General features: G+C 34.5%; 1 protein-coding gene across 2 annotated transcripts in view; it reads right to left on the reverse strand.

The window, feature by feature from the left end:
* The window catches only part of ACAD9 (acyl-CoA dehydrogenase), a 41,600-nt gene that overhangs the window by 579 nt on the left and 24,154 nt on the right, over positions 1-16,867 (reverse strand). The window contains exons 11-17 of one of the 2 annotated variants that reach the window (XM_051214632.1): positions 16,429-16,573; positions 14,754-14,850; positions 8,078-8,151; positions 5,956-6,222; positions 3,033-3,161; positions 1,980-2,303; positions 523-651 (exon numbers count right to left, since the gene is read on the reverse strand). Coding sequence is in view for 1 of the 2 variants with exons in the window: in XM_051214631.1 (XP_051067813.1) it covers positions 1,893-2,279 (387 nt within the window). In the remaining variant the exon portion in view is untranslated. Of the gene's footprint in view, positions 1-522; positions 5,018-5,955; positions 6,223-8,077; positions 8,152-14,753; positions 14,851-16,428; positions 16,574-16,867 lie in introns of those variants that run through there. The other variant, XM_051214631.1, reaches the window with a different exon arrangement.

Below are 16,867 nucleotides of genomic sequence, written 5' to 3' on the forward strand. Positions count from 1 at the left end.
TAAAACAAAGTATTAATACAACTAGAGTGAGAGTTTGTCAAACATCCAGCCAACAGTCAATGAAATAACTCTCTCTCTCTCTCTCTCTCTATATATATATATATATATATATATATATATATATATATAATTTTTAAAGCCCTAGGACTGTTGTGAATGAGAACACAGGTGAGAACAACCGATTATATTTTGACACAAAATTAGTTATTTGATAAGATGTAAAAACTACACTTCATTTCCAAAATATTCAGTAATTGTCTCATACTTCATTGTCCCTTCATTTTCATACCAATTACTCTCTGTTCCTATTCTTCCCTCTTCGATCTCATCCTTCTACTGCCAGGCATTCTATTTCTGATTGGCGCTATATGCTACTTATATCAACATAAGTAACACACACCACAGAACAACTAATCATAAGACAAACCACAATTATGATAATAAATACACAGTTTAAGCACTTCTGTTTTTCTATTCTATCCAATTAATCATTTGTATTAAAAGTATGAAAATTAAACTCACCTCATAATCATTACGAGGTAAACCAATGCTTATTGATCTAGAGGCCCGACCAAAACAAATAGACGTTAATAGGAGATCAATTGCAGCATCTGCTAACTGACATAATAACATTTGTTCATTTGTAATCTCCTACAAATGAAATAAAAATGATTAAAATTCCCAAGGGATCACTCGAAAAATAATAATTGGTATTGAAAATATGAACTTGAAAAAACTCAGTATTCATTTGTTGGTAATCGACAGGTAGTACCAAGAATATGTCAAACATGCACCAGACTACTCACTGATAAAATAATGAAAAGTAATATTACAACATAAATAGTGATAAAGAATAATTTATAAAAAATGTGTCGTATGATGACCAATTGTCGACCATATCATAAAGTATGGGGAACTCTGAATTTCAGCATCTTCCAAATACTACTATTCAATCATCCTACAAGATTTGGTTATGGCACAACCGCACGACTATTTCTTTCGGTTTAATGTATAATTTAGGAGTGTCATCCCAGTGGCTTGCACACTTCACATTATTCACCAACGATGGGGAGTGAGAGGAAAAAGTAAGCAGGTGGTCAGATTAAGAAGCCGTGTCGAGGAATGAACGAAAACTGAATAGGACCGAAATCTGTCCGCCCATCTGACAGCATGGATATGATTAGAGAGATAGCGCAAATCACTGGCTTGAAAAGTCATCAAACATAGCTGAGAATAGGAGCCAATGTTGAACTTAATGTAGTTTTCTTTTACATTTTTCATAAAAGCATGAGTAACTCCCTTGACTGGAAAAAAATCTTTCCAGTTGTACCTCTAACTGAATTATATCTTCTATTATAAACTATCTTCCTTCATTTATTTCAGCTCCCTTATTTGCGTTTAAACATGTACCACTCTCTTTCCTCCTCTATGTTTTTACGACTTTATATTCTTATCTGTGTGGTGCATAATTATTTTGGTGTCCGGTTAATAACAAGGAAAGAAAATAAGCGACTTTTTATTCTGACAAATAAATAATTTTGAATAATTCCACTATTGTTTAGAAGGAGTATTCTGTATGTTACTACCTATTCCACTGTTGGACGGTGGATGGCTTAGTGGTTAGGCTGGTGAACTTTTAGCCAATAAGTCACAGGTTTGAACCTCAATGCACCTACTTTGGTCTGGATAGCCGAACAGCATCATTAACCCTCACACTTCGAGTGTAACTCAAATGAAGCATCTATTCCAATGTTTGATGAAAATTTTTAGTTTCCATAGCCAACTGATATTGATAAACTAATTTATCACACGAATATAATGAAAACAATACAAAAGAAACGTATATTCGATTCATTTGAATAATCCAACATGCACCATGTATATTTTTTATTTTAGATTACTATTTGCACTGAATTTAATAAGCTTATCAAATATGCAGTTTGTAAACAACAGTATTTTAGTATTAATAATAGACTTACTCGGCCATACTGAATAAGTGAAATTTGGCATAGACTTTGAAATCGTTGTGTATTTATAGCAAGTCGAGTTGCCATATCAACAAAGCTAGGATGCAAATGATCTTTTAAATCACGTGAAGCATTACCCTCGGTTACTTTCGGACCAGAACCAGCTTGAGCAGCATATTTTCCTTGCTTTCTTCTTTTTAATAACCATTTAGTTTTTATATTAGTTATTGGATGTCGAGTAAAAACACTTAAATCAGAGATCGTTTTTTCAAAGCCAGGAATAATTTCAGTTATACCTTCACCAGCTATCATAATACGTAAGATATCATTTGATTCCTATTGAATAAGAAGTTTTACCAAATGATTATAAACTATAAAATTTCATGTATAATAATTTATGCAATGCTCAATAGTTTTTGCGTTACGACCTGTCCATAATCAAGAGTAAATTTAAAAAATCTTTAAAATTCTCCCCTTATGTTCAACGGCGAAAATTTAAAGAAAGCAAATAAGTAGTGACCAATCTACCGAGTTCTATTTCAAATAATATCATATAATATGATACAATGAGTTAACCAAAAGTCGTTAAATGAGAAGGGAATGTGGTATCAATCGGGAATTTCTAGTCAATAAGTGTGTAGGCAAGAAATTATTTTATTTTTCAAGATATATACATATGATTGCTTATATGCATGATTCGGTTTAGATCAATAAACTTCCTCCTTTTTATTCAGTAGTCGGTTGGAGCTTGGATATGGGTTTTTGTGTATCAGTATTAGACTCGGATACCGTGCGTCATAATATAACATACCAGATCTCTAACAAAAACATAATTCGTAGGGTATATATATATATATAAAACACTATAATTAGTTAGTTTAGACAAACTGCCAGGTATCTATTCTGAAACTAAAGTTATAAATTATCATATCACCGATCCAAATACCAATGACACCGTAAATATCGACAACACTGGATAGGGTTATTTTGAGAAGTATTTATAACGAGATTTGAATCAAATCCATCTATAAAATAAAGCGCCAGAAAATTAGATTAAAAACTTACCATACTGGTAAGATGATTTCTAGCATCTCGTAGAAATCGTTCATATGGGACATTTTTAAGTAGACCAAAACGTCCAGCTAGCTGAATACATGTATCAATGCCTGACCATACTTTTTCCGAACTAAAAATCTAAGAATTTTAATCAATAAATAAATGGACATAAAGGTACGGAAGAGGGAGAAATTTCAGACAAAATATCACTCTAAAGAAATAAAGCAGTGCAAATATAAGATAAATAAACTGATTAAATTGGAAATTAAAAAGAAATTCTTTTTATGTTTTAAATACAATGTGGTGTATGCTACTTATGCTGACAGACATAAGTAGTATGTAACACCAATCCGAAGTTAAATGGCTAGCAGAAGGTTAAGAAGATCGAATTGAATAAAACAGAAAGGGAAATAGAAATTGGAAAAATTAGACAGAATGTAAAGGACAATTGATTTGCAAATGAAGCATTTAAAGTATGGATCTCATATTTTACGAAGATATTCTATAATTTTGTACGAAATAATAAACCGTTGTCCTCGCCTGACTTCTCGTTCATTACAACACTAACTATGAAAACCGAAATCTCAGCAACTATAATACAGGTTTAGATTAATAAATCGTTTCACAATAAAAATGTAAAAACTAAAAACTTTATCTACTATACACCTAGATAGGATAAATTAAACAAAATAATGATGAATGATAACATAAATATTGGATGTTTAGGCAAATAAATTATAAAATACAAAGTTAATATGAATCCTTAACATCAACAGAATAGATCAACACAACATTCTCCAAAGATAGATTAAATTGTAGTGCACATCGAGTACCGTTAACTTGTCCTCGTATGGGACACTTTGATACTGCACGTATCTACGTATAACCGATAAGAATGAATGATGACTATACAATATGGCGAATAAACCTCAACTGGAAATGTATACACCTAGGTGCGAACAATACAGTTTACAAATAACATTACCCTGTGAGCAACGAAATTCTTCGCCCCAATCCCTAGCTTGGTTGTAAGCGTGAATTCCTAAAAAGTCTGATACTAAGACGAGACAGTTGTCTAACGTTTTCTGGTTTTCTACGGTTATTCAGCCAAAGTCAGTCAGTATCAAGAAGGAATCTTCAATTTACTGACTCGGTTCAGATAACTTCATACTGTTTTACAATAATATTGAATGCAAAATAGGTTAGCTTCCAATGTGATCATAATATGTGTAATAATAATGAATAAATGAAGTGTTTTGCTAGAGATTCACTGCACAGTTAACAAAACAATCATATATTTGAATCTAAATAATTTAAGTGAGTAGAATTACAGAAGACTGATAATGAGAAGTCTTGATTAATGGGACTCAACCAAGTCGGATCTGAGAGTTACCCGGAAATATCATTTGAAGATGATTGTACGATATTATGGACTGATTACAGTCAGACATCTAAACCATATAACTACAGCCCAGTGATTTAAAAGTTAAGCACCCACAGTCACACCTAAGACTTTTGGATTAGGGTCTTGGATGTGCACTGCTAAGGATCATCATACTAGAACAAAACAGATTTCCAGTACTTCTTGGATATATCACGTGGTCAAATCGCTAATCAAAACATGGCTTACACGACCTTGACCCTGTGCCAAACCAATGACATGTTGACCAGTACGAGCAGCCCAGAGTCAATTCTGAGTCCGTATTGGTTCTTCTCGCCTAGTCTTGTTCGTTTAAGTTCAGAACACAAATTTCAGCTCCCACTGTATGAAGCATATATTTCAGGCATACTTGGTTTACATACGAGGAAATCAGATGGCATCATACCATGAAACAGAAAATAACAATTATACAAGGTCAAGCCAAAAGTGACTATGTGTGAGAGACTGTAACTACTAAAACTGGAAAATTTAAAGAATTGTAAGTCCTATAATAATAGTCAATAGGTCAGATGGAAGCTTATAATAAAAGGAATATGAATATACACATAATATAGTTACTTAACAGTTATACAATAAGAATATATGTAATAATAGTCCATAATTAATTCCTAACAGTTATCATTCATTTATTCTTCGTTAGGATATAAAATTATCTATATATCTCTCATAAATAATTTAAAGTATACAATTCATGAACCTATTTGTGTGTTTATACTGATGAGAAGAATTCTAAAGAAATAAGATATGTGAAACGATTATTTGCTGAAAGATACTCTTCAGCTGAATTATATCAAAGATTATTATCAATAATCTGTAAAGCATAGAAATTTTTTATTCTTGGAACTGTTTTAGAAAAAACAATCATAAGCACGGTGCATTCATGCTCTTTTTAATATCTAATTTATTTAACAGAAGTTTTACTCAATATTTCCACTAGATGAAGATATTTCCTAAGGAAGTGAGAAGATATTTATGAAAAATGCATGTTTAATACACTCGTAAGAATCGGCAACGTTCATTTCCGAAAACATGATGAACAAAGATATCGGAGTTTAAAAAGAGCAAACATTATGTAGACACTTGCTAATTACCAACTATTATCAGTGTAACTCTCAATGTTATTCAACTGCTATTTTTATTTATTTGAACACATAAGCATTGGTACAAGGGGACACCAAATACTACCACACAACTGCTAGGATAGAGCTACAGGAAACAACCCTTCCAAAAGACTACCATAAAACATTACAACAGCAACACGGTTAGTGTAAGTTATATTACATCAATATCTCTTAGAATTCATGTACAAATTACCAGTTCAAACAAGTATGACGCAACTTCCTGCTTAACTTCAGGGTCCAAAATAAAGTTCATGGCAAAAAATGACGTAGTTCAATTTTCTTATTTGTAAAACGGTTCAAAATGTATATTCAAAATAGAAAAGGACGTGATAAATTACCAGAAGAAATATCCACGGGGAAAAAATCTTACTTTTAAAGCAGCTAATTCTAAGGAAAGATTACGTGATGGTTGCGCATCTAGTAAACCGCTAAAATAGAATAATCCTGATTCCATTGCATAAAGATTTAAAACAATTTCAGATAATTTTTCTTCTACTCTAGAATAATCACCAATTGGTTTTCCAAACTGATGACGTTGTAAACAATGTTCAGCAGTATATGAAAGAAGATAACGTAGTACACCAACACCAGAGGCTACAGTATTCAAACGATGAAGAACTAAAACATTTTGAGCTGCCTAATAAAAAGAAGGGAATAAATAAGTTACTCAGTTTAACTGTTGGTTAAAAAAAATATAGAGATTTCAAAACAATGTTTGAACACAAACAGAAATAAACAGGATTTACCATTGGTTAAGAAATAGCCAGTGCAGAGCCTTAACTTTCAGCGTTAAGTGATTGGAGGTAGTCGACGAGAAACGCTTAACCTATGTTTCCTGCTAGTTAGTAGGGCGTACCTGCAGAGTTTCAATGATGATCAAATTCATTAAATCAAGATAGGACTTTCGTTAATAACGTCTTATCTGATATGTCAACCCCAAACATATTATATGAAGATGTTGAGTCTTATAAGGCTACTTGGCAAATAACACAGTAAACTAATTAGTAGATGGTACTCAAAATCATAGGTTAGAGTTATGACACTCAATAATGGCATAATGTTAAATACCTGATATAAAATGATCTAGTCTTAAACAAAATTGAAAAAAAAAATTCATTTCACTTGTTACGATAAAACGAAATAACCTGAACTTGAATTTTAGTATAAGCAGTAATTTCTCCGATCGATCTACATAATGAATGGCTAACTATTTGCTACTTTCCTTAACATGAAGTCATTTTAAACTATTATTTTTCGACCATTTTCAATTCTTTTGATTAATGTGGTTCTCATGTATAATCTCACACTGAAGATGGTATTTTTTTTATCTGGTATTCCAGGTTTTTAATTTAATCTCGTATTCCACTAATGTAAGTTGTCTCAACTTCAGCCGATATACGCCTGTACCAGGTACATTGTTAATAACTGACTGACTCTAAGTAGCTTTAATGATAAGATACTTTGAAGGGAGATAGACAGTTAATTAATATTAATATTACTCTAAAATTAATTTTAGACACTGACTAACTTCAGCAGGAGAACTATTGAAAAACAAGGGAGAGCCAGATACATCTACTTAGTATCAGTCTAGAACTTCTTCGCAGTGATCATTCACAACTTTGTGCACGGAGTTAGAGCCAGAATATAAAAGTTCGACAAAAAACAGAACAGTTTTGAACTTTGAACTGATACAGTGGTATATACGTATATATCCATTTTTATTCAACTTTTGATATATTATGATCCGAACTACTAATACAGAGCAATTTTTCCAACAAAATTATAAGTACCTTCTACTGACGAGTGATTAATGGCATGAAACCTAGGTCAAGGGTTTCTTGTCGACTACCTTCCAACTGAATTCAGTTAAAACAAAACTATCTCAATAAAAGTACCTAACTTCATATTCGATTTAGAATAACAGAAGACCAAGATTATTCTTTTTATGGAGACAAAACAGAACATGAGAATCTGCTGCTCTTGGTTATTTAACCTCATTACATTTTCGAATAATGGAGAAAATAAGAGATTTTCTATTAAGTCAGTAAAAACGTTTACGTACCATTTAATAATGAGTGATTGATGTGTAACCAAAGTCGTTGAGAATATTTTTCACTATACCTTTTAATAAGTTGCTAAAATTCAGTTTACAGCTAGGAGTTATTATTATGTAGTAAATAATATTTTGTCCACTGGAATAAATGTTTTTCCTTTTAGCAAGTTACTACCGGGAAGTTGGGACGTTTTAAAATAAACTCACATAATGCAAATATCTCGAATTTTCCAGAGAAATGATGACTAATGAACGGTTTTTCGCTCAATCTAGAATGATCCACTGTTCACCGGCGTAATTAGCCTTTAAATAGGTTAAGAGCGTGGACGAAGTGTTGCGAGTTAAAACAAATCAATTGCTAAGTGGTGTTTAAAATTTTAATAAAGACACTAAATAGATTAAGTTTCAAAAACTACTCAATGAAATTATTTAAACTTACCTTAAACCCATCGCCATGTTTACCCAATAAATTGTTCTTAGGAACTTTCACGTTCTTGAAAAAGACATCAGTTGCTTAACGAAAGTAAATATAATAGGACAAACTATTTGATAGAAAATTCTATCAATAAAACACATTTAAAAAATTTTCAAGGTAATTTTTATTACAAACAGTTGACAACTGAAGATCGAGGAGCACTAAATAACTTTTTCAACCTAGTTTGAGACTATTTAACAGTCAAGATTTATGACTAGATATAATCTATAAAGATTACTTGGAGTATGCACGACAACTGAGATTAACAATTGGGAGTGTTAGGCAGCGTGACTCAGAACTTATCAATGACGAAGAATAATTTGTTCTTTATTTAGCCTTAGATCTAGAGTTTCAGTATTCCTTCATAAGTACCTCCTTTTCTAACCATATTTAAGATGCTTAATCCTTCGCACTATCAGTCAGTCAGTCAGTAACAACGTAGAACTTCGTACGTACGTACGTACATCAGTTCGAGTTGCCACACCACCTTAGCACAGAGATGCAGTGGTCGATTCAAATTCCGTAGTGGTAGAGGTAATAAGAGTATAAGCAGTAATCAGAAACATTAGGGTTTGAAGATGTTATTCAAGGAGTATAATCCAGTGAAATAAATTTGGGAAGAGAAAAAAAGAGACAAGGAGGAATAATGAGATAAAAATCTGGGAGAACACAAAGAGTGGATGCACCTGCGCCATTGCAAACGATTTCGAGCCATGTCATTCAGGGTCTCTAACCATCGGTTGCTATCATCTCGCGGTCCCCAACCAGGTAGTCTACACCTACCAACATGACTCAGTCCACTTGTCAGTGACCTCATGCATGTGGATATCATGGTATATATATATATATATATATATATATATATATATATATATATATATATATATATATATATATATATAGAAAGCTAATTATTTTTTTCCTGAGCTTCATTTAAACTGTTGCACTGAAATATTGTTTGTAAAACACTATTTTCTATTATTAGCAATCTACTGTTGATTCAATGTAGTTCTATCATAAAGTTTATTTTAAATATAAATCTATCCATGAATAAAAAAACAAACTGAACAAAGTGTAAGCTAAATAGAAATTATTCAGAATATGACTTAAATACTTGTTGAGGCTAATGTCCTCTATATCTGACTCCAAATAATAATATCCCGTAACTGAGTATTTTAGGTAGGCTTAATCTCCTAGTAGAATTGCGAATTTACTCGAGATTATTAAAAAGCCTGAACACCAGTTATAGAGATAGTTTATTGTTAATGAATAATAATAATCCACAAGCGTACGGTGAGCAAGCACACGATGAAACAGAGAGAGTGTGTGTGAGTCTGTTAAAAATCCATATATATTTGAGAGTTAATCGGGTGTGGATAGATTATCGATTATCTGAACATTGAGACCAATAGGAAGATAGCTTAAGCGTTAATGTACAGACATACATTCGATCATACACACCGAAATTAACATAGTGGATTGAGTCTGAGTTACAATGACTAGATAAATGATACAATAGTGAAATGGGCTTGCCACATAAGCTCCCATCCAGAACATTGATGTTTTTATGTACCAAAAAAAATTGGATTAACATCTATGTTCGACAAAGAGATAATGAACGGAACTGTTTTTAAAATAAAAGTACAACTCAATATGATGAGTAAGCGTAAAATTGTAATAACAGCTTGTGTGTTGAAACGTTTCATATCATGTATATACAAGTGTATATTTAACATTAATGAATTGTATGAAGTTAAAATGTAAGCATAATGATGATCCGTGGGGCCAATAAATAAAAAAAATAGTAATCAAAATAAAGTAGGATTTTTATGTGTTATAAGAGTAGTCTCAGGATTTGGTCTAGATAAATATAGTGGTTGCTACATACCTATCTGGCCAATGTACTCTTCTTCCTGATCTTGTTGTAGTTTGTGCTGCTGCTGAACTTTGATTTGAAGTGTTGCTTGTTGCAGGTAGTTTGAATGGTGCTTGCTCTGCTGCAGGTTTAGACGGTTTTACAGTTGTCTGTTTTTTCTCAAAAATATTTCGTCTCATACCGTAAGGTACAAAACGGTGAGTTTTACCTGTTGAGGTATCACAAGTTAAGGTGTCCTTGTTGTTTATGGGGATGTTTTGGAATAATAATTTCGTTTCCTTAGACTGCAAAAGCTTTTGTAGCTCCGTATCGAGCTTTTGATGCTTTGCCATTTCTTGATAGTCTATATCAGGGATCGAGAAGGTATTGATATTTAATCTCGATAGTGCATCTGCTGCCTCATTTGCATTGCCTTTAATATAGCGTATATCAGCTGCAAATTGTGAAATGAATTCTAGTTGACGAATTTCGCGCGGACTATATTTATCATGATTGTGCATCAAGGACTTAGTTAGAGGTTTGTGATCAGTATATATCGTGAAAGAATTGCCTTCTAACATATAGCGAAAGTGTTTGATGGCTAAGTAGATAGCCAACAGTTCTCTACCGATTGTGCTATATTTCGTTTGCGTTGCGTTTAGCTTTTTTGAGAAAAATGCAAGGGGTTGCCATTGTTCATTGACACGTTGCTGAAGTACAGCACCTACTGCTACGTTAGAAGCGTCGGTCATTATTGCTAAAGGTGCATCAACCTTTCGTCGTGCGAGTAATGCCTCTGTGCTTAAAGCGCTTTTCAACTGATCAAATGCTTGAATTGCTTGCGGTGTCATTGCTAATGATTTAGCTCGTCCCCTTAATAAATCAGTTAGTGGTTTTGCTAAGTCTGCACATTTAGGGATAAAACGTCTGTAAAAGTTGATCATCCCAAGGAAACGTCGTAGTTTCTTGAATGAATCAGGCAAAGGATAATTTTTGATAGCTTGTGTTTCCTCAGGAACTGGTTTAATGCCTTGCTTATCAAGTACGTGACCTAAAAAGGTGAGGGATTGTTTTCCGAACTCACATTTGTCAGGATTGACCGCTAACCCATACTCGTTTAGCTTCTCAAAAAGCATTTTCAGATGAGTTAGATGTTCATTTTCATCTTTGCTTGCTATAAGTAGGTCATCTATGTAAGCATACACAAACGGTAAGTCCCGTACCACTTGGTCAATAAAACGCTGGAAACTTTGTGCAGCATTCCTTAATCCGAAAGGCATACGGACGAATTCGTATAGTCCAAAGGGGGTAGTAATGGCTGTTTTAGGAACATCGTCTGGATGAATCGGAATGTGATGGTAAGCACGGACGAGATCAATTTTCGAAAAGATCGACACGTCAGATAGGCTATGAGTGAAGTCATGCAAATGTGGGAGAGGATATCTATCTGGTATGGTCCGGCTGTTGAGAGCTCTATAGTCACCGCACGGTCTAACTTCGGAAGAGTTTTTCTTAGGTACCATATGGAGCGGTGATGCCCACGGACTATCGGAGGGGCGTATGATGCCCAACTCAACCATTTTGTTGAATTCGTTCTTTGCGATAGCCAGACGAGAGGGATCAAGGCGTCTTGGACGTGCGAACACTGGTGGACCCTCTGTCTTTATGTGGTGTACGACGGTATGCGTCGGTTTGTCGTGTTTGAAACTCGGTCGTAATAAATCTGGAAACTGATTAAGTAAATTGACGTATTTGTCGTTCTCGTGACGAGGTTTAACTAATAAATGTATGGAAGTCTCATTTGATATAAATCCTCTAATTTCTTTACTTTGTTCGGCAAGGACAAGTTTCCTATTTCTGACGTCTACCAGTATTTTGTGGAATTGCAGAAAATCAATGTCGATTATAGGAACGAGGACGTCCGCTATGATGAAACTCCATGAAAAATTAGATTTAGGACCGAAATTTAATTGCAACCGCCTTTTGCCGTACGTCTTGATGTCAGACCTGTTTGCAGCTTGTAGTTTTAGTTTGGGGTCAGGTGTGTTTTTCTCGAGTGCAGTAGGTGGTACTACACTAACCTCTGCCCCAGTGTCGACTAAAAACTGTGTGCCGGTTCTTTTGTCTGTAACATATAATAGACGACTGTCTTGAAAGTTGTGGTCTGTGAGTGCAGTCGTCATTAACCTACGGTCTTGACGTTCCTTTTTCTGTGTGCTTGCAAAGTTACAAGGCGGAGTACATTTTCTAGCTTGTTTGCCATATGTTCTATGGTACCAACAAATGTTGTGTCTAGTAGTGCTTGGACTACGTCGTCTACGGCTTGTGGATGTTCCTCTACACTTGCTGTGGGAGGCATTCAATAATTGGATCTGAGCTATCTGTTTCGTAAGGGTATCAACTGATCGTCGTAACTCGGCGATCTCGTCAGCTGAACTTGATTGGATTTGAGATACAAGGTGAGTCTTGGACCGTTCGTAAATTCTGTCGGCTATGTCTGCTAGTCTATCAAAATCAACGTCTTCGTCTCCAATTGCTAGTATCTGTTGAATTTTTTGAGGGAGATGTCTGAGCCACAATTGATATAGTAGACGTTTGTCTACTGTACGATTTCCTAATAAGTTTGTCATGTGGCGTTTTAACTGTGACGGTGTATTATCACCTAGCTCCACGTTGGCTAAAAGTTGATCAATTGTCTGTTGGTCGGTGAGAGATGTGACACGAATGACCTCTCTTTTTAGACAATCGAATGGTGAGTCAGGATCCGGCTTAAAAATGACATCCGGCACTTGTTCAATGACGTCATCTGGCAGCAGTGAATTTGCGTAACTAAATTTCGTACTCTGGTTTGTGATTTTGTTTGCTACAAAAAGGCTTTCTAAGCGAGCAAACCAGAGTTCAGCCTTTCGTGGATTAAAAATAGGTAAAGGTACAGAAATGGCACCCACGGAAATAGATTTAGATGAAAGGCTTAGCGAATTATCAAGTGCCATGATACGAAGAAGCAATAGTAATAATAAGCCGAGGATTGTAATATACAATATGAAGAAATCAAAAATAACAACAAAAAATATATATATAAGACTCACCGAAAAAAAAAATTGTCACTTTGGGTATATGTATGAGAATATACAGTAATAATTCCAAAGGGAAAATATTATGAGTGAATTTATTATGACTGTCAATGGATTGTTATTAATTATAATAATAATTCCAATATGAAGTTCTTTATGATACTCTTGAGGAGAATGCAGCAGACTTTGTAGGAAAATGGTGCGCGTTCTAAAGGCGGGTCACCAAAATGTTGAGGCTAATGTCCTCTATATCTGACTCCAAATAATAATATCCCGTAACTGAGTATTTTAGGTAGGCTTAATCTCCTAGTAGAATTGCGAATTTACTCGAGATTATTAAAAAGCCTGAACACCAGTTATAGAGATAGTTTATTGTTAATGAATAATAATAATCCACAAGCGTACGGTGAGCAAGCACACGATGAAACAGAGAGAGTGTGTGTGAGTCTGTTAAAAATCCATATATATTTGAGAGTTAATCGGGTGTGGATAGATTATCGATTATCTGAACATTGAGACCAATAGGAAGATAGCTTAAGCGTTAATGTACAGACATACTTTCGATCATACACACCGAAATTAACATAGTGAATTGAGTCTGAGTTACAATGACTAGATAAATGATACAATAGTGAAATGGGCTTGCCACATACTGCATCCGCATTGCCAGTGTTACAACCTGTATGTAATAACAGCAGAATACGATATACAACTAACGGCATTCGAACATGTAGGACTCAAAAGTCGTAAATCAGAAGACAAGAAGCAGGGGAAGTGATCACTGGGTAAGAATCAGAAATGTACAGAAAAACATGGGTATTTAAAGTTATTAGTACTGGCTATAACATCATAATAATTCAGCTAATCTGCAAGGATGCAAGTCATGCTATTGTCCAATCGTAGCACACCACGTTGATACTCTAGAAGGCTCTATTCGGTTCTGATTAGATGGAATCTCTTAGGCTACTTAAGAGCCACTGGAGGCCTTGTTGAGCATTTCGAAGCCATATGAACATCTGGAATACGATCTTCTGCTGGGATTCCCTTGTAACTTGACAACTGGTCTGCGGCAGCGTTCCGTATTTCTTTGGTGTCCTCCGACTCCGAACTTTCATCCTGTTGTTCTCCATTATGTCCTTGGAAGTTCCTATCACTGGAGTATGTGTTTATCTCACTTGTCTATCTAGCGTGTTCATTGTTCTTTTTTATCTATGGATTTGATTGATGTGTCTGATTCACGTTCCGAACGTCCCACGCACTTTGTACGAAGCGTTTCTCATTCTCTTTTCAATAACTCCAGGTTCCCGTTGATTTTTCCAAGGCATGACTTGACAAATACTTTATCACCCACATTAAAACTTCTGATTCTGTCTGCACCCCATCCACTGTTTTAGATGGCGACATGGCTGTTAAATATAGTGCGAATACTTCTTCCAAACATAACTTTGGCAGATGAATTCCTGTCTGAGACACTAGGGTTGGGTCTAGTTCTATAAGCTGTAAATAACAACTGTAGTATCGAGTTCCTAATAAATCTTCATCCTAAACCTTTTTTTGTCTAACTATTGTCCGCTTACAAGAGTACTTTATTAAAAAAGAGGTAATTTGACATTCTTAAAAATCTTTTAAAACTTCCCTTTAAGTAAGGCATTCACAAATGCATGCTTCACTTTCTATTAAAAATACTCTATAAAATAAGTTATATATATACCATTTGATCCACGTGCACCAAAAGTATCCAGCAGTGGCCCACATTCAATACCATCCAATGACCGATCCACAATAAATGCTGTTATCTCATTATTATTCTAAAAAAAAGTCCAAGAAATATCAAAGGTGGACAGATTTTATTTATTTATTTATTTCAACACATAGATATTGGTACAAAGAGGCACCAAATACATATACGACACACAAATCTCATTCGATATGTGTGAGGGCTGTGATACTGCCCGGGTGCCCAAACCGAAGCAGGTGGTTTTCTTAGGGGGCCACTCCCCGAGCCTTCGACCTGAAGGTCTGATCCACAAGGCAGTGGAGCATCGTAAGGAGATGCAGTCCCATGGAAGCCGGTGACCAACAATTGGTTCATACGCCATTTGTTCCCGCAGGATACTGGAGCCCATGTGCACCATTGGTTTGGAATCCGGTTAAAGCGACGGACATTCGCTTTTCGTCCTCTTATTTTCGTAAACAACATCCCCGCCACGAGAAGGTAGTGATTAGGACTTCCCTGGCAGAGGCTATGTACGCGTGGCCATGTGAGAGCATTTCGAGAGGGAGAGCGGACCCTCCCCACTCTCAGCCGTACCAGGGCATTTGGGGGACAGAGTTTAAATTGTTAAGATAACAATATAGGATATATTTATCATCATTAACATACATGAGTATTAAATTGGAGTTAGTTAACGGCTAAAGAATTATAAAAATAAGCGCACTCAAATGTAAGCTCCCCAAATAATCGGGACATCCTAGTGTGGTGTGTGCTACTGATTTCGATATAAGTAGTATGTATCATTAGTTGGAAGTGAAATGTCTGTAGGCAGGAGATCAAAGAAGAGAACGAGGACAAACAATGATTAGTATGGAAACGAAAGAACAATGAAGTCTTAGAAAATTGATTAACATTTTACAAATTAAGTATTTACTGTATGGTTTTCAGATTTTACTAAGATGTTCTGTAAGTTTATATTCAAATACATTCCATTATCCCCTTTTGGGTTCTCGTTCGCTACATTAGAACTTAGTAATTTGTGTAATTGACTTCTTAATAGTTAGGAAATCTGGTGTCAGATTTATTTAGAAATGATAGTGAAAAACCGGTTAGTAATGTAACGAGAATTTTAAATCTGAGATGGTCAAGTAAGGATGTTTAATTAAATTTAAATGAATAATGACTATATTAAAATTATGTGCTTTTGTTACAATCAAAGTTGATGAATATATTAAATATTATGAAAGCATTTACTATGAAGAACATTAGAAATGTCAAGTTTGTCTACTAGTACTATCGAAAATTTGAAATAGTAACTTTAAATTTACACAAAAGTGATCAACAGCTATTGCCTTAACACAGGCAATGAGTGAATTGATTATTCCTTCAGATTTCAAACCATGCCAAGTACGTCAGTCGTCAAATAGTGCGAATTTAGTTTCATTGCGCCTAAAGCTTTGCACTAAAAAACTAATGAATATCCAAATATGCTGGCTTTATCACAAGACCTGATATGGTATTTGGTTTTAGCTATGATAATAGTTAAGAATGAAGAGTATTGTAAAGTCTGAAACCAAAGGAAAAACAACATTTTTGTGGTTTTTCAGCTTCTTAGTTTACAATCCAATTTTTTTCCGAATTTATTAATTGGCAAAAAAGAATTATTACATACATTACTAGAGAGAGTTCGAGCGAATACAACGAAAACATCTGCCACTGCACCATTGGTAACCCAAGTTTTATGACCATTAAGTATATAGTGACCATCGGTTTCATTTAAAACTGCTAAACTAGTCAACGCTTGAATATCATTACCACTAAGGAAAGAAACAACAAAAATTCAGTGATGAATATTTTAAAAACAAATAATTGTGATTTTCAGGAAAATTTTATGCCGATAGAAAAACCACTAAGGATGAAGTTCTTTCAGTGATGGGAACCATCCGAATACCAAAGTAAATTAGTTTGTAAGCATAATGCCAACACGGGCAAAACCGAATGCAATTGCTTCATAAATCACAGCTGAAAGTACATGAAAGTCATTTCGAATTAACAAATGAATAATTCATTTGAACTAAAATATGATATTGAGTATGTACCTTTAAAATAGC

The sequence above is a fragment of the Schistosoma haematobium genome, chromosome 2 (genome assembly GCF_000699445.3).
Source record: "Schistosoma haematobium chromosome 2, whole genome shotgun sequence".
NCBI lineage: Eukaryota > Metazoa > Platyhelminthes > Trematoda > Strigeidida > Schistosomatidae > Schistosoma > Schistosoma haematobium.